The 21,282-nt window shown below is 49.4% G+C and overlaps 7 protein-coding genes across 7 annotated transcripts; 6 read left to right on the forward strand and 1 right to left on the reverse strand.

The window, feature by feature from the left end:
• The first annotated feature begins 348 nt into the window (after positions 1-348).
• Positions 349-2,048, forward strand: F4807DRAFT_423436 (uncharacterized protein). The gene is made up of 2 exons (XM_047997775.1): positions 349-1,040; positions 1,174-2,048. Exons 1-2 carry the CDS (start codon positions 594-596, stop codon positions 1,954-1,956), a joined length of 1,230 nt encoding a protein of 409 aa, XP_047854964.1. The 5' UTR covers positions 349-593; the 3' UTR covers positions 1,957-2,048.
• On the reverse strand, positions 2,049-6,405 carry F4807DRAFT_423437 (IkappaB kinase complex, IKAP component). Its single transcript, XM_047997776.1, has 4 exons — positions 6,149-6,405; positions 4,350-6,076; positions 3,955-4,297; positions 2,049-3,901 (listed from the first exon to the last, which is right to left on the reverse strand). The coding sequence occupies exons 1-4, from the start codon at positions 6,337-6,339 to the stop codon at positions 2,191-2,193; spliced, it is 3,972 nt and encodes a 1,323-aa protein (XP_047854965.1). The 5' UTR covers positions 6,340-6,405; the 3' UTR covers positions 2,049-2,190.
• A 292-nt stretch (positions 6,406-6,697) lies between these two features.
• On the forward strand, positions 6,698-8,461 carry F4807DRAFT_423438 (uncharacterized protein). Its single transcript, XM_047997777.1, has one exon. It carries the CDS (start codon positions 6,915-6,917, stop codon positions 8,022-8,024), a length of 1,110 nt encoding a protein of 369 aa, XP_047854966.1. The 5' UTR covers positions 6,698-6,914; the 3' UTR covers positions 8,025-8,461.
• A 3,550-nt stretch (positions 8,462-12,011) lies between these two features.
• F4807DRAFT_66665 (histidine-phosphotransfer domain, HPT domain-containing protein) lies at positions 12,012-13,445 on the forward strand. The gene is made up of 4 exons (XM_048003323.1): positions 12,012-12,099; positions 12,162-12,223; positions 12,306-12,481; positions 12,600-13,445. Exons 2-4 carry the CDS (start codon positions 12,206-12,208, stop codon positions 12,850-12,852), a joined length of 447 nt encoding a protein of 148 aa, XP_047854967.1. The 5' UTR covers positions 12,012-12,099; positions 12,162-12,205; the 3' UTR covers positions 12,853-13,445.
• A 333-nt stretch (positions 13,446-13,778) lies between these two features.
• On the forward strand, positions 13,779-14,944 carry F4807DRAFT_423452 (kinase A anchor protein). The gene has a single exon (XM_047997778.1). It carries the CDS (start codon positions 14,038-14,040, stop codon positions 14,779-14,781), a length of 744 nt encoding a protein of 247 aa, XP_047854968.1. The 5' UTR covers positions 13,779-14,037; the 3' UTR covers positions 14,782-14,944.
• Positions 14,945-14,965: 21 nt separating this feature from the next.
• Positions 14,966-16,855, forward strand: F4807DRAFT_66639 (uncharacterized protein). Its single transcript, XM_048003322.1, has 3 exons — positions 14,966-15,812; positions 15,869-16,078; positions 16,128-16,855. The coding sequence occupies exons 1-3, from the start codon at positions 15,149-15,151 to the stop codon at positions 16,583-16,585; spliced, it is 1,332 nt and encodes a 443-aa protein (XP_047854969.1). The 5' UTR covers positions 14,966-15,148; the 3' UTR covers positions 16,586-16,855.
• Positions 16,856-18,952: 2,097 nt separating this feature from the next.
• On the forward strand, positions 18,953-20,432 carry F4807DRAFT_66895 (uncharacterized protein). The gene has a single exon (XM_048003325.1). The coding sequence runs from the start codon at positions 19,367-19,369 to the stop codon at positions 20,057-20,059; it is 693 nt and encodes a 230-aa protein (XP_047854970.1). The 5' UTR covers positions 18,953-19,366; the 3' UTR covers positions 20,060-20,432.
• The last annotated feature ends 850 nt before the right edge of the window (positions 20,433-21,282 follow it).

The following is a 21,282-nucleotide window of genomic DNA, read 5'->3' on the forward strand; positions in this document are numbered from 1 at the left end:
AGCTGATTGTTGGCCAAGCAGGCCAAGGTGGCATCAGACTGAATCAATTGAACAGGCAGCTCGGATGACGAAATATATTTGGCTCTAATAAGGAGCTCAAAGCTCAACTACCGTATGCCATATGCAACACGAAGCATGAAGTCTAGAGTCGCATGTAAGATGTAAGATAAACCGATAACCGTCATGACTTTCAATGCATGTGTGTCTTGGCATTTGGAGAAGTACCTAGGTACCCGTATCTCTATCTGTACAAGGTGGGATCTATCGGAGTCTAGATTTTCCGCGGTCAGACCCTAGTCAGCTTTCAATTGAATCACAGCCAATCAGATGCGTAAACCGTTAGCCTTAGCCAATTGGGCCCTGAGAGCTTCCGAAAATTTGGCCAGCTCCAAATCCCACGCACACGAGCGACGACATCCTCAGAAACCCCCCCACCACCGACGTCGTCGACCACCTTCGATCCCCGAGTCCCCGGAGGGAGAGGACCGGAAATAATAATAAAAAAATAAAAAGGGAAGAGAGGAAAGGGCGGGAAAAGGCGGAAGGAGGGAGTGAAAGAAAGAAAGGAAGAAAGAAAGAAAGAAAAGAAAAAAATGCAGAAGATCCTCCGCCGCGTAGCGACCGCCGAGCGGGCGGTCGCCAAGCGCCACAAGAAGCAGATGCAGGCGCGGGACAAGAAGGGCCTATCGCGGCAGCGGGTCCGGCGGCAGCAGCAGCTGTCAGCGTTCGGGGTCGATGTCAAGAATGCCAAAATGGCGATCAAGGATGCGTGGGAGCTGGGCCCGCTGGCCCCGCGGTCTGACGTCGGCATCCACGCCGGCACGCGCGGCGCCATCAAGGAGACCCAGTACGGGGTGTTCGGGAGACCGACGCCGACCCAACTCGAGGCGCGGTGCGCCTGGGCCGGCGGCACCAAGTTCCTGAGCCTGGCCGTCGACGACCGCGTCGTGCTGATGGAGGGCCCGGACAAGGGCCGCATCGGCAAGATCATGGATATCGACCCCAACAAGATGGAAGTGTTCGTCGACGGGTTGAACAAGGTAAATAAATTTCGCACCTACACTCCAACCCAATACTATATCATATATCTCCTCTTTTCTCTCCGTGGCGATAGAGGGGGTTTTTCTTTTCCCCAGATGGAGAGGGGCTAGCTGACAAGACCGAACCCTGCAGAGCAACGTAGCGATCGACCCCGACCTCCGCAATAGGAAACAGCCGGTCGCCATGGCCACGGAGCTCGGCATCACCATCTCGCGCGTGCGGCTCGTGCATCCGCTGAAGGACCCTGTGACGGGCGTGACGCGGGACGTGATCATCAACCGGATCGAGCCGCGCAGCATCGCGCACGACCGGTACACGGGGAAGCGGCACTGGACACGAGTAGTACCGGGGCTGAACGCCGTGATCCCGTGGCCGAAGAAGGAGCCGGAGAACCTGAAGGACCACGCGGCGGACACGCTGCGCATCGACGTCGAGGAAAAGACGTTCGTGCCGACGCTGCTGCGCCCGCCCATGCCCGAGTCCCTCATCGACGAGCTGCGCGGCAAGTACTCGCGCTTCCGCACCCGCCACGACCCCGAGTACGTCGCGCGCCTCGAGGCCGAGGAGCAGGCCAAGCGCGACCAGAAGAAGGCCGCGGAAGAAAGCATGCGCACGCCCCTGCAGGAGCTGCATCGCGCCGAGCGCGAGAAGAAGAAGAAGAAGGGCAAGCCGCGCCTGACGGTCGAGATGCTCGAGAAGATCGGCGAGGTCATGGCGAGGAATATGGAGAGGCAGCGGAACGCGCAGGGGGCTTTGCCTGAGGCCGGTGGTAGTAGTAGTAGTGGTGGTGGTGGTGATGTTGGTGGTGATGGCGAAGCGTCGACGTCAGCTAAAGCAAAAACGACGGAAGCCGAAACAAGTCCGCCGCCTTTAGAGACAGTTAGCGAGGAGACGCCACCTCCACCGTCTTCATAAGCTATCAAGAAATAAAAATAAAAGGGGTCCTAGAGTACACTATAGTTTAAGACTTGTAAAATAAATGTATATAACGCATTCACGACTACTATACGTTAAGCATGACCTCCATTAACACTCGGCAGGTGTAAATTCATGCCCACATAGGCGCACATCACATGCGATCCCCTGATTTTATCTAACCGTATATCTTCTCTATTGCCCTCCCATTCACCTATCTCCCACCACCACTGCCTACGAGCCCAACAACGACAACCTCTCCATCCCCGTAATCTTAGGGGGCTCTTGCTTTCTCCATGCAGCCTCAAGGTTCTCGAGAAGCACCGCATCAGCGCCCATAGGCCTCCACTCGCCTTCCCCATCCTCTACATTACCTCTCCTTTCCTCCTCAGAGCCCGAACCACCCTTCTCCCCATTCCCCACAAAGACCTCCTTAACAGAAACCCTACACGCCTCCACGACCTCCGCCGCCAAACTCTCGAGCGCTCTCGCACGCTCATGCATACCCCGCCGCGTAAGCCCGAAAACCAACCTCTCGACATCCGCCTTAGTCCCCTCGACGCGCTCGACGAGCCTCCGCACGCTATTCACCAGGTACTCCTCCTCGTACACGGTGCCCTTGCGACCCCTAGCCCGCTTCTTCTCCTCGCGCTTGCGGTTCTTGCTCGTCGCGCGGCTGACGCCCGTGCCCGCCGTGCCGACGCTGCCCTGCTTGCCCGTATACCGCGTGAACAGGCTCGCGCTCGTGCTCACGCGCGAGCTCGCCGCGACGGACACGTCGTCCGGCAGGTCGGCGCCGCCGCCCCCGCGCTCGCCCTCATAGAAGCCGAGAGGGTCCTCGGCGGCCTTGCGGCGGAGCTCCGCGATCCGCGGGACTTGGGCGCGGAGCTGCGCTTTGCAGTCGGCGAAGAACTCGGTCGTGTTGCCTAGTGCGTCCGCGAGCCCCGGGTCCACGGCCGAGGCTAGTAATTCGGGACGTTTGTGTAGGGCGGCGAGGCGCATGGCGTCGGCGAAGTGGTACCCTTTGCATAGGTTGAAGATGGCGGTCTCGAGCGAGCCGAGGTAGTCGAGGTGGATGGTCGCGGCGGAGGCGTAGTCCTTGGCTTCGAAGAGCGCTTCGGCAAGGGCGGAGGCGAGGTCGGTGAGGGCGTCTGGCGCGAGCGCAGGGGTTTGCTGTTGCGCTGTGAAGAGACACTCGCGCCAGCAAGTGGCGCCAGCAGCGCGGTAGCACCGGGTCGCTGCTGCGTAGTCGTGGAGGGACTCGTGGGTGAGTCCTGCTTCTCGGAACCGGGACTTGGACTCGAGGTATGTCGCGTAGAGACCAGTGAGTGCAGTAAGGTTGGGTTGATCATAACGGTATAGCTTCAAGGCTCTAGCATAAAGTGTGTGCCTAGCCGTATAGTCTTGAGCTTCTTTATGCGCCTGGAGGGTTTGTAGGTGGGCCAAGGCTTTCTCGTGCCGACCAAGATGGTCGTCAATGGCGAACTTCCGTCTTAATTCGGGTAATTGATGTAGGTTTTGGATGAATGGGAGATATTCTCGGGGATCTCTCTGTGACTGTTGCGCGACTAATAGAGCTAGGTCTAGATGATAAAGACCTAAAGCTTCATCATACAATGTGTTAACATCCGCGAGAAAGCAGATATGTTCAACAGCCTTCTCGGCAAGTTGTTCGTCTTCTTGCAATAAGGTGGCAACAACTAGTAGACCATCCTCATACGCCGGTGGGACTTTACAGACATTGGCTGTAATGATATTCTGTAGGGTGTCATGGTCCTTGTGTTTGCTAGATTGGAGATGAAATAGCACTGCATCACAAATCGTGTTGACCTTCGAATAACCTTCTGAAAAACTAGCAGCGACTTCACCAGAGGCAATTTCTGGTGCTTCTTGGTTCCGCACACCCTTGGTATCTTTGTACATCGTTTGTGTAACATCCTCATCACTATATCAGGTCAGATACATATTCACGTGTTATATTTAAGTAGGGGAACTCACCGTAACGAGGAAAGGAAGAGATCAATATATGAGGCATCGTTAAGTTGATCAAGGAAGAGCCCAACGTTCCCTAAGAACTGTTGTGGTCTATGGTCGTAGAGAATATTCATGTCTACCCGTTGCGTCCGACAATACGAGTACGCCTTCCCGTAGTCTTTGGCATCAATCAGTTGTCTTATACCAGCCACAACCATAGCTCTGGGGTATATTGTTTCTAGGTTTCCACGTGGCATCTGGAGAACAAGGCTCATGTTTGTGGGTGTTGCCGTTACAAGTCGTGCGCCTCTCTCGATATTTCGGCACCTCTCGTCATTTTCAGGGTCATCTGGTGGTACCTCTAAATCTGTAACAGAAGTCAGTTATGGGACATAGCGATGCTATTGAGGGGAACATACTATCAACGTCGACTAAGTGGATGAACTTGACTAGATGATTGGTTGTGGTGATTATGAGATGAGCCGGTGTGACCAAGAATGATGTACAATTCTTAAGCAATAAACGAGAATTGGCATATAAATGACCATTCCTAGACAGTCCAATTGCAATAACGTTGCCGGCTAGATCGATGACTTCGCTCCATGGAAGCTGAACCGGAAGGCGGGTTGAATACAGCTCATCCTCTTGATTAACGACGCCGTGAAGTCTGCCTAAACAGTCCTGGACAAGGACATCGGTAGATCCAGATTGAGTTAGACGCACAAAACCGAACATCGAACCAGCATAGATACTCGTGTTGGATGAGAATTCACCAGTTGTTCGATCAAAAGAATGCGATTGGATTACTGGCGCTTCATCAAATCCTAGACAGTGAACAACACTGTTCTCAGTAACGGCAACTTGCAAGGGCGTATGATCCTTGTCTGTGTTGTCCCTAGTGAAGGGCACACTACCAACCAGAGATGGAAGTATGGGGCGCTGTCCCTTGACCTTCCATTCGTAAACATCCACACCAAGTTGATGGAGAACGGCCATGAATGTATTTGCAGGAGAGAATGCCACATCGACTATTGGAGACGATATTTGAAGTTCGAACAATGACATCGGAGGAGGGACATTGGCAGTTCGAAAGGGGGTGAGTTTGAGTGTCTTGCCGTCGACAACGGCAACAGCCCCGTGGTCGTAAGGTGGGGTGAGTGACCCACGAGTTATCTCGAATATGTACTCTGCAAGTAATAGCTTACCTGGTAATGCAGATGTGAAGCGTAATGGCTTCTCGGGATGCCACGTAAGTGAATGTGGTCGCTTCTGCGTAAGGATCTCTTGTTTCAGATACCAGTGATAATTACCCATAGTCCAGAGTTGTATTCGGTCATCAAGAGTGACGGCCAAGACGGTGGAATCTGAGTTCCACTCGAGCCGTATTCGATCCTTTGCGAGCGATCTGGTTTCAGGGGCTCTCAAAGAGAATTGACCATGTCTAAGTCCATTTCTCTCGAAGAAAATAACATCAACACGGTCTTCGAGGCGTTGGATACCAGCCATTAAATTGCCAGCGGGCCTCCAGCTCAAGGCGCCCTCCATACCATCAACAGGTTCACTTACGCTATCAAGGACACCATCTCGAGAATAGACTCGAATGACTCGACGAATGTCCGTCTCGATGGAGTTAATAGCGACGTATGCGCCATCGCCTCTCCAGCTGATGATGGTGTTGCCATCGTCGTTGGGGCTAAGTACGCCTTGATCTACTTTCTCTGGTATCGTAGGGTCTCGTAGAGCTTTGGCACCCCTGCCCTGGAATTGTGTTTCCTTCTTACCCCAGCCGACAGAGACATGTTTTGATTCTTTGAGATCATCGGCAGTCAAAGTCATGTTGGTTATACCATCAAAACCACGACTCATGAAGACAGCTGTGTTCGCTTTGGTGGTTATAGCTAGCAGCTCTTCATCTGGAGACCAGCTTGCGGCGGTGATACCCTCGTCTATGGAGCCCATAATCTCGATATGGACGCCATCCTGAGGGCCCAAGCCTTCTGACTCCTGAACGACAACTATGTCGCCGCCTTCTAGGACTAGGCATGTTGTGAGAGTATCGCTGAAATGATGCGAACTTATGATTCTATCAACAGCCAAATCTGGATTTGGACTTGGAGCGTCCCATGATGCAACCTCTTGACACTCACTATGGACATGAATAGTGAGTAGGTAGTAAAACAGGGTGTCAGGTGTCCCGGAAGCGATGGTTCAAACTCACATGTCTATTGAAGAGGCCCTCACATGTTCAGAGATTCTCACTAGACGTATGCGCCCATCTTGGTCGCTCGGGCCGAAAGTACATAAGACTTCATCTTTGGCAGGGTCCCAGCATGTTGATGTAATGGCCTCACCATTCAAATCAGTTGACGAAATCCACGCATTATATCGGATGTTGCGTAGGTTGCGCATATTGGAAATTCCAATTCTGGTATGGCGAAACCATTAACTGTAAGACACCGGGGTATAGTAAGGTAGCCCTAAGCGTGCAGCGAAAGTGTAATATAGAACATTTGATGTAATGACGACTATAAGGCCGTGCGAACAAACTTTTTCATGGTTGTTTTCACTGTATGGTACCTAGGAAGGTCTAGGCTTAGTCATAATTTTAAAGTTTGGTCAGTGCGTTTGATTTCCATTTTGGAAATCTCGGTAGTGGGTCGGCGGACCTCGGGAAGGCATCGCCAACCGGAGACGTCGATGGTAAGTGGCCAAAGCTCCAGCAAGCTTTGCCGAGCCCCTTGCTCCAGATCTGCAAGTCATTGTTCGATTTTTGGCAGTCAAAACTCGTAAGTGGCTCCCCTATTCAACCGTTTCTTGCTTTCTCAAGTATACATGCACATACATAACTCAATGCTCAATTGAAGGACATCTAGATCTATTAGGCTATCTAGCGTTTCTGTCTTGACATTATCCGAACGCTATCTTGCCCTTTCTCTTATATTACCGATCATAGCGTTTGGATAACTACCAGGTAATCGCGTAATATGGACGTCGCCTATAAGCAGCATGCCAACCAGGCACGTCGGAAAAATAGATCGACTACGAACCTTCAGCACCTCTCTCTCGCACCTCTCACATCTAGATTCCCTCTAACCGATCCCGAAGAGCTTCCCGATTTTGGCGCTGCCTCATTTCAACACCAACACAATGTTTCCTACCTCCAAGGCAAATCTGCCCCTACGACCCCTCGTTTACTCCAATCTCCCTCCCATACCCGAGCCAACTCGCCTAGCCGCCGCCGCCGCCCCTCCGCTCATGACATATCGGATGCAAAACTACCAAAGAGCAAGTCTACGACTCACCTAGCTGTATCAAATGCGAAGCGTGCTGGGTTAGGATCATTTTCACCTCTTCCACATCATCATGCATCATCTGATGCTAGAGGACGAGGCGATAGCGATTGGATGTTACGCACTGGAGCCTTGATCAGCTCAGAGACGCGAGAGTCTAAAGGCCAAGCCTGGCTCGTTTCGAGGCAAAGCTCGACTAGTTTGACCGGTATGCGTGACGTTGATGATGAGGTATACGAACGAGAGCTAGTCAGAGAGAGGGAACTTGCAAGCCGACGGGGTAGTCGTCGTGGCAGTGTTGCGAGCGCGGACGATGACGTATATTCACCGAACAGCCGATATGGTAGCCGTTCGCAGAGTCGAGCTGGAAGTAGGTCCCACCTACGAACGCCCATAGAGCGCCACGCACATGACGGCTATTTCAGTCAAGAAGTGCCAGCAGAGGAGTTTATACAGGGACCGGACTTTGTGAGTCTGGACGAGAAACTGGAGGCCTTTGAGGTAGATACGAGCAAATCGGACGAGGCTGTTGTGCGGAAATTAGTCAACGGAAAGAACGGAGGGATGAGCTCGTGGATGTGGTCTCTTTTCTCCGTCGAGGAGAACGACGAGGAATCGGATAATGCCGATGGCGAGTCTGACGGCGAGACGGAAGGAAGTCATCTTCCACGTAGTGCGAGTACGGCGGATTTCGAGCGCGTCTTGAATATCCCGGAAGAAAGAATTCCGCCTCCAAAATTAGACGAAGGCGGTTGGCAAGATGCTGCATGGCTCTTGAGCGTGGCGTCCAAAGTATTGCTGTAGGATCTGAGACAACGTTCGATGTGATGCTTTATGGGGAACGCGAGGTGTTAGGACGGATATTGCATCTGTCCTGCATGTCATGTCTAGAAGTGGGTAGGATATGTGATATTGGCAGCCAATTCTCACGTTTGAGAGTAACACCGCAGCTGTGCTGAAAAACCACTCTACGACGGGAAGTTCATCCCCCCATTTCCGTATGTTTAAAAAAGGGCGTATACGTGTCTTGTGAAGAAGACATCGACATTCTGTTGCTACCAGTAATAAAGCATCGGATTTCCTCATTTGTTTGATTGCATGCTACCGTTGGTTTGATAACTGCCCAAATCAACGATATCTCACTGATCTCGGTAGTCTTAGATTCTAGACCATGTATGTAGGCCCTAGGTTATCTAGTTGGTCAGTATATTAGAGAAAATATGCGACCTTAAGCGCCATGTCTACATGCTGAGCTGAGCTCGTCCACTTGCAAAAACGTATTGTAGTGTAGGTGCGGGGAAAATAGATGTGTCAACTCAACCCGCAGCAAGATTCGCTCAGCTGCTAGGTTTAGGTAGAGCCGAAACAGGATTTGTTCAACTCGCAATACCTATTTGTAGCCGGCGTAAACTAGGGTTTCGAAGACAATACAAGTCACTAATAACGTGAACAGAGTACGACGTACGACAATTCTTATTATTCGAAGACAGAGAACCCGCCACTACAGCACGAATTGCGCCATACGTATGTAGGTGTGTACGGTATCCCAGTTAGCTATATCAAATCAGGTCATACTGACGATGTGATGGCTAATTCCTTGTCTCCGTGAAGATGAAACTGGATTCTATAGTACAAAGAAAAGTCGCAGTGGTCTCAGATAATAAGAACTAATGCGGTGAACGGACTTTAGTAGGCACCATATTAGGGTACTTGACCCCTATATCTATGTATGGGATATTATAAGCGAGGTATTTTGTGAGAAAGCCTTGAGTCGTCCACGGAGATAAAAGTCATTTATTTTAATATGAAGTTCGAAATAAGCCTCGCCATGCTATCGTGTCGATAGCCAATAGGTGTTTAGTTTGTTGCGTGGAGGGGTTTACTTGTGAATACTTTCAAATTGGCTTCGGGTTGCCTGTAGCCGAGAGATGCGGAAACAAACGAGGACGATCTCCTCTTTGCCTTTTATGGATTTCGGCCAAGCTGTAACCATAACAACGTACCCGTCGAGGCTACAACGTACCGATAAAATGTGACAAATATAACGTAGTATGCCGTTACGCATGTATGTGTATGTATGTATGTCTGTAGAACATGTGGATTCGATCTGTCCCTGTGCTTTAGTTAAAACTCAGCCGAGTTGAGATCCATCTCATTGCTGAACTGGTTTCGAAATCCTTACATCCACACGCATGGATACATCTTCATGCATGTAGGTAGAATGGGCGGAATGGGCTGACTGGTAGAAGTTGTTGAAGTAAGGCAGACGAAAAAATTAAGTAACATACTTTCCGATGTTGGTACATATAGGGATGTAATTATGATGAGTGCGCGACACACTGTGTTGTGGCACGTCACACGAAACCTCAGTCTAGGGTCTGGCTTATGACGTTTTCCCGAATGAAGCCCCCACTTCGAACATCAGATGCATGTGGAGACCCGGAAAAGCTTCGAGACTAAACAACGTGACCAACCCCTCGGTGCAGGGGCTCGACGTGCGAACGTGTTAGGTATAGAGGGGTTCGCGATGCCACTCTACCAAGAGTGAGGGGATAAGGGGGGATAGGGGGGTAGGTGCCAGAGTATACTTAGATCCCATTTCCGCCATGTCTAGCCAGTCGCGATGATCAAACGTGTCTAGGCGCGATCATGAGACGGGTATACCATCCCACGTCGACTTTAGTTCGACGTTCCCATCTAAAAGACCTTGCATTACCATAATGACAATCCAGCCATGCGGTCCCCTCCAAGTCGCTTCAGCCACGGGATGGTTCTGTACATATAGGCAGGTATCTTAGTGGACGCAACCACGAACCACGTATCACGCACTACGCAGCCATCAATTCTCGTCGAGCCTTTCCATTAGTCCGAAGAAGGGAAAAGAGAGACGCTTGGTTTATTACCTCAGGTCGCCTAAGTACAGTGAGCGTCCGGAGAGGTACCGTAGCCGCGGGGCCCAAGGTTGAACGTGATAGATATGGTGACATTTAAGATTGTGACCTGTGCGGGCAGCAGGTCGTGGTTAGTGAACCGTCTGCTGTAGCGTAATGCTGTGCTCGGAGTCACCGTTCGAATAGCACAGCTCTGGCTCCGACATATATATACCTAAGTATTGTCAATACCTTGGATTTGAGAAGTGGCACAGGACCGGAATAGTAGCACCATAAGCTGGTAGGATGAGCTTGGCGGCGGGACGTAGCTATGCAGTCCAGGGTCCAAATGTGTCCTAAGGACGCAAGCAGACCGGGGGAGTATGCAATATAATAGGAGTGATGCGTCAACGTCGATCATAGAAGATTCCAGCGATGATTAATTTGCTAGATGATGGTTGGGAGACTTTGTAAGGCTTTCTGTGTTTCCGTATTCCTGCCATTTCCCCCTTTTGGGTATGCTGGGTAGGCTGGGTTGGCTGGGTTGTGCTGATGGCGAAAACTCGGGCTTTGTGATAGAGATCGAATTAGTTCAGCACGATGTGGGGATGCTTATATTCGCCATTTATGAGGAAGACGATGAGGTTGTGTAGTAAGTTTGTGTATCCTAGCATTAAGAGCTAATATGACCGGTAAGCAAGCTCCATAAGCTCAACAAATGGATGTATATTAATCGCCTCTCTCCGCGAAATCTCGTTAGACATTCAATGTTGTGTTCCTTAACCTTTGATGGCAATGTAGCGGGAGTCTTGTGCTAGTTTGATGGAGCAAATATTGCGGATACATAAAGCGTAATGTTCCCCTCGTGAGGTGCTGGGTCTTTTTAGTAATAGTAGTAGCTTTCGATAAACTGGATTTGACTCCTGACGGTAGTTGGTCAAAGAACGAATGACTGAACTTATTAGCAGAGAAATATGTGTAAAAATACCCCGCTAATACTACTAATACGTCTCATATTAGGTACCTACCTTAGAAGTACATACCTATAGGCATTGCCAATTATTCATGTCCTTTTTTCCGGCCTGTTGAAATGTCGATGATCACACAATGCTGCCGTTTGATCTCTCCTTTGTTACTCAATTATAAGTGATCTGCCTTCTCGTCTTTCTTTTGTTTTTGAGTAGGTAGGTGTTGATGTGATTTGATAGTTGATGGTTTTGATAGGAAGAAGGCAAGGTAGAGTCACTTTAAATTCCCATTTGGGTATTTACGCGTAGGTCACTAAAGTTAGGCAGGTACTCTATGTACCTAATTAGCACTAGCGTTAGTAGCTGCTACCAGCTACATGTAAAGCTACATGTACGCAAGTTGCACTGTTCCGCATCGGTGACGGTGACGTTGTCTAAATGAAGCCGGAACCCTTGACTAGCCCTGGCATGGGGAACCGCCAGGGTACGTCGAAAGTCAAAATCGTCACAGCGACTGAACTGCCTAACACCTTCCACAGCAAACGTATTTTTAATGTACCGTCCAGAACAATCGGACTCATGTATCTGCATGTGCATGCAAGAAGTACCTCTTTCATATCTATCGTCCTTACCAGTGAACTTTTCCTTACCTTACGTCTCTGCTTCCTACATACCTCTAGGCTACCTACTTCAAGTTCTCTCCCAACAACCGCTTAAACCACCAGACTTAACTCGGTACACAGTCTTATTCCAGAGTATTATTCGGCACCCAAGCCGACGAGCGAATCAATCAAGTAAACCCATACACTGTGCGACCTGCTGCCCCATCGTCCGTCGTGGGCTGCGTGGTTACATATACTACTAATCCATTACCATTACCCATCGCCTTCACTGATCACTTCCTACCGATAGACCCCACCTTAAAGGTTTCTTCGATCAACACTAAGAGTGGTTAAAGTCGCCGCGGTTTTTTTTCAAACCACCCACACGACCTTCTTCCAAGACATATTTGCCCAATTTCACTGCGTTCCTTGGCGATTCGTGAGTCCAACTCGTCTCAAGGGTCGTTCTTTACCACGACCAACGTCAACTTCTTTACCTAGCGCTATCTTTCAAGCCTAGTCCTTACATCACACAGCCTAGCACCATGGCTGCTAGCGACCAGGTATGGAATGGAAATTGAGTATTGAGGAGCAAAAAAGTCCAATTTTAGGCAAATGACTGACAGTTTCGGGTTACCTGTACAGAATGATGACGGTCACGACTCTAACATGCCCGACCTGGGGGATGCGATCGATATCGTGACTTTTGGCCAGATTCTAGAGATGGACGACAGTGAAGATGACCGTGAATTCAGTAAATCTATCGTGTACGGCTTTTTTGAACAGGCCGAAGAGACATTCGAGAAGATGGACACTGCCCTGTAAGTATTAATGAGCCGATAGAGTCGATGCAGATTTACCTACATCATTTTTTTAACCCCGACCCGCCTTCGTCGATTTCTAATAAACCATCGGACTAATCCGATCGCACTCATTCAGGAAGGAAGAGAACCTTGACGAGCTATACCGACTTGGCCACTTCTTGAAGGGTTCTTCTGCGACTCTTGGTTTGACCAAGGTTAAGGACAGTTGCGAGAAGATTCAACGATACGGCAAGAAGGAGAATGTCGATGGTACACCAGAAACGGATGAGGCTCTCTGTATTTCCCGAATTACGGAAACACTAAAGACAGTCAAGGCGGAATATGCCGACGTGGAGCAGACGCTCAAGAAATTTTTTAATTCCACCTAGTCAGCAAATGCGCGACGATATTTACAGTTTGAGTTCGAGTTGTATTATACGGCCGCCTTCGCGATTATGATTATCGCATGAACCCTCCTCGAGGCGCAAGACCATTGCCGAGGGGCTTCGAGCATCATGAGAAATGACGGCTGCTCGAGGTTTACGGAGGGAAGGGACGGCAGCCGACAAATAACCTATCGATCAGTTGACTTCAAAATATACCCCCACGCCTGTCTTCTCGTATTTTCGAAGCCTCGATCGCCAGGTAGAGGGCAGTTTACTTTTTAGGACGGTTCTATTACAGGCAGATCAAATGGTTAATGCACGCAAACCGGAGCAACGATACGAAGTACGATCATCTAGGCTAGCTTAGGAAGCGAAAAGCTTCTCACGATCGGACAGACATATTGCGCTCCCTAATACACCTGTTTTCTCCTCCGCGAACTTCCACCTCCAATCCTCTACTCTCAAGCCTCGTGGACAATGCTGCCGCTCATACGTTGCGAAAGGGTGTCAAAATTGCAATATACGCAGATTTGGATTGCCCGGTGTTTAATGGCGGCGCATCTTGACGTATTTCCCTACGTCATCCCGCCCGTGCTCGCCTTGTGACGCAGAAACCATTGGTGCCTGTTTCTCCGTATACGGCTAATGCAGGTTATCCGTTTGCAGATCTGAAGTGACCTACAATGCGATTCTGTTCTTATGGTGAAATGTTAGGCAATCTTCGAACCTAAGCTTTAGAATATCGATAATGAAGTGATAAGTTACGAATCCAGGTATGAATCTACCCATGCTTGGACTCCGCATACATTCAGATAATATGGAGACCAATGATTCCGGGTCTCTAAATGGTGGCTTGCACGTGAACAGGTATTTGGAGTTGTACCCTCTGAGCCTGGTACTTCCTGCTCTAGTATAACATTAACATGTAAACCCGAAAAAGCTTATTCTCGGTTACAAACTTGGGATGTTGGCATTGACCTGTTTCTTGAGTATCATCCTCATGCTTAGGTATTGATTATAGTTACATAACCTCCACGTTTTGTTACTTCCAATTTACCTCCAAATAAATACTGGGTTCCCGTCAGCTTTTACAGGTTGTAATTGCACTAGTCGTTCTTTCAAGACACCTCTTCGACACCTACCTATTCCTCCAAAGTCTGAGTTATCGCAGTGCGTTGGGCATTCAACATGCCGCCACTGCCGTCACCTACGCATTTTCTGTGCCTGCCACTTGTTACCAGGGCGTCTCGCCATCAACTTTCAACGAGTCTATCAGCTTTTGGTGCAGATGTGACCAGCCCAGATAGCTTTGCCATACCTGAGCAAGCCGTCCGACCGCTCGGTACGCTTCACTTGACAATTGGCGTCATGAGCTTCCCAAAGGACGAAGGCCTCGAGAAAGCTGTGACATTACTAAAGACGTTGGTACCCAAAAGCATATTGGCCAGCATCAAAGCCGCTGAAGTCACTTCAGCCGCCGCAAATTCAGCTCGAGAACCTGATGGCACAACGAAAGAACCGAGTGGATCGCCGCCACCTTTGCTGTCTTTAACACTGAGAGGCCTACACTCGATGCAACCGTCGGCGTCTAAAGCGTCGGTACTTTATGCATCACCAAGTGACCCTGAAGGACACCTGCAGCGATTTTGTGAGAACTTGCGGTCGACTTTTCAGGAGGCGGGACTAATGGCCGTGGAAAATCGTCCACTACTACTACACGCTACCATCCTAAACACAATTTACGTTAATAAGGGAAGGAAAAGGGGGCGCAAGCTGCTGATCGACGCGAGTGGGATACTAGATCGATACGGTGACTTCGTATGGATGGAAGATATGCCGGTAGAGAAGATTGCAATTTGCAAGATGGGCGCAAAGAAGCAAGAAGACGGGGATGAAGCATATGAAATCGAAGCAGAAATCGATATCGCTTAACGTTTCAATACCTACATTAGCTGTCTATTACCACCATTCTTAAATTATTCATTCTGGGCTTGACAATTAACATTGGAAGTATGTGGTTGAACCGGAGGTACATGTACTTACTGTACGGGTTGTACAAGTACGTAGACCCGAATTAAAGCCGCCAATAACCCACACTGGGCTGAGCTGCGCCAGCCTCAAACAGATGCCGATGCCGATGTCAACTGTTCCTTCCGTACATGCTGATGTGGACTTCCATGTAAAAAGTAATAATAATTAGGCAGCCGGACGATATGTCCACTTGAAACCTCCAATTTCAAACTCTTTCCCAACAACGTTCCGTGTGTCGAGCCCTGATTTTCGGACCACAACTACGGCAATGAGCCCACCTGAGAAGCGGCGGGGAAATTCCCATACTTTACGCTCTTCAGCCTCATCACGAAACAGTATAATTTCTCCTCCTCCACGTGCGCAGCTCACTCGCGCAGCTTCAACTTCGTCCTCTTCACACGGTCCGGACAACGACAGCGCTCACGAAGCTTCGACATCAGGAAGCAAAGACAATGGCGCATCATTGTCTGCTAAGGAGAAGGAGAGCATCCTCCTCAAAGAAAAAGACGACAAGATTGCGGAGTTGAAACGGGAACTTACCATTATGGAGTCAGAATTCACCCTGGAATTGGAAAAACTTTGCCAAAGGGAAGGCGAGACGGCAAGTTTTTGGCAGGCCAAGCATTCAAGTCTAAACCAGCAATTCGCACGAGCTGAAACGGAGCTGCAACTGTTGCGAGCCGAGGTTGACGTGAGGGAAGCTGAACGAGCTGAATTGCGCGAGGGATGGGAGGTCCTACGAAGGGAGCTAAAGGAACGCGACGACGAAATACGGTCTTTAAAGGGCCATATCGCCGGCCTTAAACAGTGGGTCAGCACCAGCACCGCCAGGGGTCACCAAACGAGTGATGAGGAGTTCGGAGACTCAATGACAAAGTTGGGGAATGGCTTGCAGAATTGGGTTATCGTGCATTTCAGACGAGCGAAGCTTGGTAGGGCCATTCGACCGCGCGTACGGTTTGAACGCCACGGACTAACCATGACGTAGATTTCACCCACGTTGACGAGGCGATCACCCACGACCTTGACGAACTCGTTCCCATGTATGAGGAGCTTGCATCGTCGGCAAAGGTGCATCTCTTGCAGAATGTTATTTCCAGCATCCTGATGGAGAGGATCTTCAACGCCTACTTCGTTGGTGTTCCCAAAGATCAGGCCGACCAATTGGCTCAGGTTGAGAAGTATCTTGCGTCACTCAGTGAGTATCATTAGGCTTGCATTAGGGAGATATCTGACCCTTTTGGTAGGCTCAGTAGAAGCCGTGAACCAATGGCGTGCCACAACACTCACCATGCTCCGAAAGGAGGCCACTCGGCGGATGCAGGAAGAAACTACACTAACGATCGAATCCGTAATCTCTAAGGTCAATCATATTCTAGATGCGATTACAGACGCCAACGCAACAGATGCCCGGGATCATGCACTTCGTACTCTGGTACACGGCGCCGTCGAATTAGCACGTCTCTTGGTAGTTCAAAAAGCTACATTCAAAGTCTACATGCCCAAGGTTATCCCTCATCAAAGAACCTTGTTCGAGGCATCTACCATGGAGGATATTGGAGCTGAAGATGAAGAGAGCCTTTCAGGACGCGAGATATGTTGTGTAACTTTCCCTGGCATCATCAAAAAGGGAGACGAGAACGGCAGCCACCCGCAATTTACGAACGTTGTGGCAAAAGCTAGGGTGCTCTGCACACCCGAATGAAACGAACTACCTTACTAAGAATGGACGAGATAAAATGGCGATGACTTTAACATTTTGATCGAGATAGCTCGAGATAGCTCGAGTGGTCTGAGCAAGATCTCACATTTGGATGTGGCGTCCCATGTTTTACCATACAAAGGACGCAACTTGATATCTGAAGATCAAGTGTATACTGCAGACACACAGACACACAGACACAGATACGGGACGTAAAAGCAAGTATCCAATAGGTTGAAACAGAACCTCGAATAATCTAAGAGGTCGTGTACTCAACCTAAATCTGAGCGACACGTCCCAAACTGCCCAACTGCGGAGGTGCGGAGGTGGGAAACCGGGGGTAGACAGCAGCAACAGAATCGAATGAGACTGAGGGGAGGGGACTGAGCTGAGTGTGCCAGTGTGGAGAACCCCGAAAATTGAGGCTCTGTCTCTCCTCAATTGTATCCCCCCCCTATGGGTTGAGCCTATTGGAGAAGTTGTAGGTTGTATTGCGTCTGAGCCATTGGCTCAATTGGCTCAATGCAGTTCTCATGCATACAATCACGCCCTGCCCACCTGTTCTTCTCCTACGAATAATCCAAATCTAGACGCAAACTCATTATAGGATTGTTCGTCATGGATATTCTCACCTAATCGCCTAAGAAAAAAGAAAGGAAAGAAAAAAAAAATCATGAAACAGACACCCGCTCGCAACAATCGGACACTTACGCTTTCACCGGTTCTGCAATGCCTGCTTACTATGCGGATTAGCCCTTCTGCGCTGTCTGCGTCTGACCACCGGATCGACATCTGTATTACACGGAACGCTCTGCCGCTTCCTAGGCGTATTGACTCTGTGGTTGAATACTTGGCATATAAATTCTGTGATCCGGTTGCCCAGCCTATGGGAGCTCTGGAGATGACCAGGGAAACCATACAGGCGACTTCCCAGAGCTGACGGATTGAGTCGTAAGGCAAGTACGTGACATTGCTGGTGATCTGGGGGTTGAACCCGGGACTGCCCAAATCATACGCTAGTATTATGCGTGCCTAATGATAATCCAAACGTAATAGCAACTCGCAGGCAGAAGGTTGCTATGACGACAAAAGCGAATCCCAACACATTCGTAAACACGACGCCAACCGACTTGAGAGGTCGGATCACAAATTCGACATGTTGGGCGAGCTAGAAGATTTGTAGGCATGATACTGCCAAAAACAAAAGGTTAAGTAGTATATTCAGAAAAAGAAGAAAGATTTAGTCGCAAACGATCGGCCGGCACTTCAAATCTGATGGGTACATGTCCTGGCTATGATAGACGAATCGCGTACCAAGCCGGAATTACTTACCTAGGTATTCCAGGACGGAGTAAGTGTGTGTGAGAGAGCGCGTTAGTTACCAACCGATCCGGAAGAAAAGCAGCCGCCAGTAACAGGGTGAAAACGTGACGAGTCTTCTGCACGGTCTTTCTATGCGTATAACAACCTGTTCCGACTCAGATGACTCCTACCTAGGTATCCCCCACGAAAGCCCACTTCTGTAGCTCGGAGTGAGGTTGATTGGTACAGGAGTTGATGGTGGTTCGCATCATCTGGGCATCGATTCGATTACCCACCACTCTCCGGCATGCGATGGATGAGTTGGCTAGACCTGTAACAAGTCCCCCCCCCGGATGGCAAGATTAGATGGCCGTTATTATTTTCCTTGCACGCCGCTTCCGCGAGACTGCCGATCTTCGGATCGCGTATCGGGTAGTTGTGGCCCAAGAAGACGTCGCGTTTTTGAGGGACCGGGTTTCACCACTATTCGAGCAACGAGAGGTGCTTGCCTAGATAGCGTAGCTGCAGCTCTTCCCGCTAGACATTCTGCTGGTCAGAATTGGATAATGGGGGTAATCATGCAGCAAGCATCTGGAGGGTTGGATGCGCACTCAAGAAGCAAAGTGGTGGGTGCCAACGCCCGAGGTGCTTATAATAAGTCCATTATTTTGCTAATAAGTGGACATAATAGGCCGTATGTATGTATACATACTACCCCTGCCAGAAAAAACAACATCGAAAATTGCTGGCTCATCAGGTAAGGGTTGGTATTTTGGTATTTGAAGACTGACGACCCCGGAAGACGGAGCCCCTCATCGACACCTAATTCCGCAAAATTCATCATCTCATCTTCTAACGAATATAAATCTCTGTTTGGATTTGTAGAGTTAGGAGAAAACTGGACTTGCCTTTACCCAAATCCTATCTTTCGACTTTCTTCCCACCCCCCCTTTCTTCAATCGTCTCACTTAGGCTCGGGGTCACTACCATAACCTGTTGTGACTCGGTTTCTGCAGCAAAGTGGGTCAGCTTGGCTCTAAGCTATCCATATTCATCCCGAAGATCATATTGTTGCACCCTTCGAAAAAGCAAAAGCCCTTGGACAGCCGCCGGTTGCTCTTAAAAGGCCCTTATTAGTCTCTGACCTGTTAGCCGTAACGTCGCCGATCACAGGTCGAAGGACTCTAGAGACGTGTAACCTTAAGTTATAGCTTGCACGTAGCCAGTCCGAAGTCCATATACCTCCGTCGGATCCAGTTCCCCCGCTACACTTAATAGGCCGCCAATATCGCCGTTGGCGTTCGGCCCCTGTCGCAACAATCCAGAATTGACTTCGTATCTGTCTGGCTTGGCTCATTTCATTGATCTCGTCTGTCGACCTGTATCTGTGTCGTTAACGAATACCGTCTGCATCATATCGTTTCGACATCAACCTCAAACTCAACTCCTACTCCTACTCTTCCGCCCCTATTATCATTCACCATGTCTCGGCGTAATCAGTCAGTCAGCTCTAGTTCCGTTGGCTCCGGCGACAGCGGATTCTCGTCAAACGCTGGGTACTCCGCGTCATCGACTGGTAGCAGCTACTCAGTAGCTACTCAGTACACGACCTATGCCGAGGAAGGTCCTTATGACCAGAACCAATATCAGCTCCCGGAACTCGTGCCATACGCCTTGCCGTGTGAGTTCGTTGGAATAGGGAGCTGCGATGTGCACTTTAACTTTGAAGATATCGAGCCCTGGATCGAGCATATCATCAGAGACCATCTGCAGGACAAGCTTCCTCAAAAAACAGTCTGTTGGTTCTGTAATGACTTCTACTTCGACGCCAAGGACCCTCAGGCCAATAACGATCGTCGCCTTAACTTCCACAATAGAATGGAGCACATTCGCGAACATATCGCAGATGGCAAGACAGCGAACGATATAGCCCCTGATTACCACATGCTTGACCACTTGTTCAAGTACAGATTGATTTCAGAAGGACGCTATAATGAAGTTAGAAGATGGCATGGACTGCCATGCCCCCGCGAGCACATGAAGGGTATTTACAAACACGGGTTTGTGCCGCCAGAGAAACAGAGACAGGCGGAACGCTCAAATATGGTTCAAATAGACCATGATAAAGAAGAGAGGCAACGGAGGAAGGGCAAGAAGGATAAGAAGAAGAGATGACCCCATTAAAAACAAAATCAATCGCCGTTCGCGGCGGCGAATTGAGGGGAGGGGGTAAGGCTATAAGCGCCTAGCATACCCACATGAACACATGAAAATGGTTCGCGAACTAAGCAGAGCCGCACTGCCGCGATGGATGGATCCTCGGCAGGACAACCGATGTGCGTTTTACGTATACCCGTTTAGTTCACCCCAAGTCTCGGTCCCCCTGCCGAGTCCATATTGAACGGGTCTGATGTTTTTCCTGTCTTATTTAATTGTCATTTATCATTCTGTTTTTTCCTTTTTTTTCCCTTTAACATACCCTAGGACGAAGCCTTCCCTACTATGGGGTGATTCCCGGCGCATATTGTATACTCTACGTTGAAACGTTGAATGCATGTCGGAAGTGCCCTTTCACTGCAGCATGCATGGAAGATCGGCAAGGCAGAATCGCACACCATTCAGCCTTACAGCTCTCCTTAGGCTGCCTATCCTGCCCACGTTTGCATCGCCGATGCGATACAAGACCAGCAAGGGGGAAGTGTGAAGGTGCCGACTATTGGTTTGTCGGTAAGCTCGCTTGCTCTTCTAGTTGGGGTGTCCGGGGATGCATATTTGTGGCAGGGTACTCTGGGTATATATGCTCCTCGACTGGAGCAGAGAGGCGCTGGGCGGACAAGCCATCGCATGAAATCTCCATCATGATCTCTTAACAGGGCTGCGCTCTTTTTTTTTTCAACTTGACGACGTTATGACTTTTCCCTTTAGCATTGTCGAGACAATCCGCTAGGCAATCTCGAGGCGTTCGGGTCAGCTGTATCAACGAATATCTGAATGATGAACATGATGAAATGACCAGATGATACCCGGAAGAATGTCATCGAGACGGGTTCAAAAGGTGGCGCAAACGCAGGGAGAACATGATAGCACTTCATATTTGTGTTAGTTATCTTCTGTGATTATAACGAAAATTCCTTCTCTTCTCTCACCGCAACTTTGCCCCTAAGACGGACTTGCGTACATTGTGCCGCGGTGGCGAAGCTGCCTTGCTTCGCCTCGTTTTGTCTTTAATCTACTTGACCGCTTGCAGAATTTCCCTAACCAACCAACTTTCCACCCTGACAAATGTGAAAACTCAATATTGACACTTGATAAGAAAACCATGGTGGCCTAAATAGTAGGTCTGCTATGTCGTGCCATTGTATCTGATCACGATTAGTCACGTTTGTTGCTATAGGTAT

The sequence above is a fragment of the Annulohypoxylon truncatum genome (assembly GCF_022578515.1).
Source record: "Annulohypoxylon truncatum strain CBS 140777 unplaced genomic scaffold F4807scaffold_13, whole genome shotgun sequence".
NCBI classification, from domain to species: Eukaryota; Fungi; Ascomycota; class Sordariomycetes; order Xylariales; family Hypoxylaceae; genus Annulohypoxylon; species Annulohypoxylon truncatum.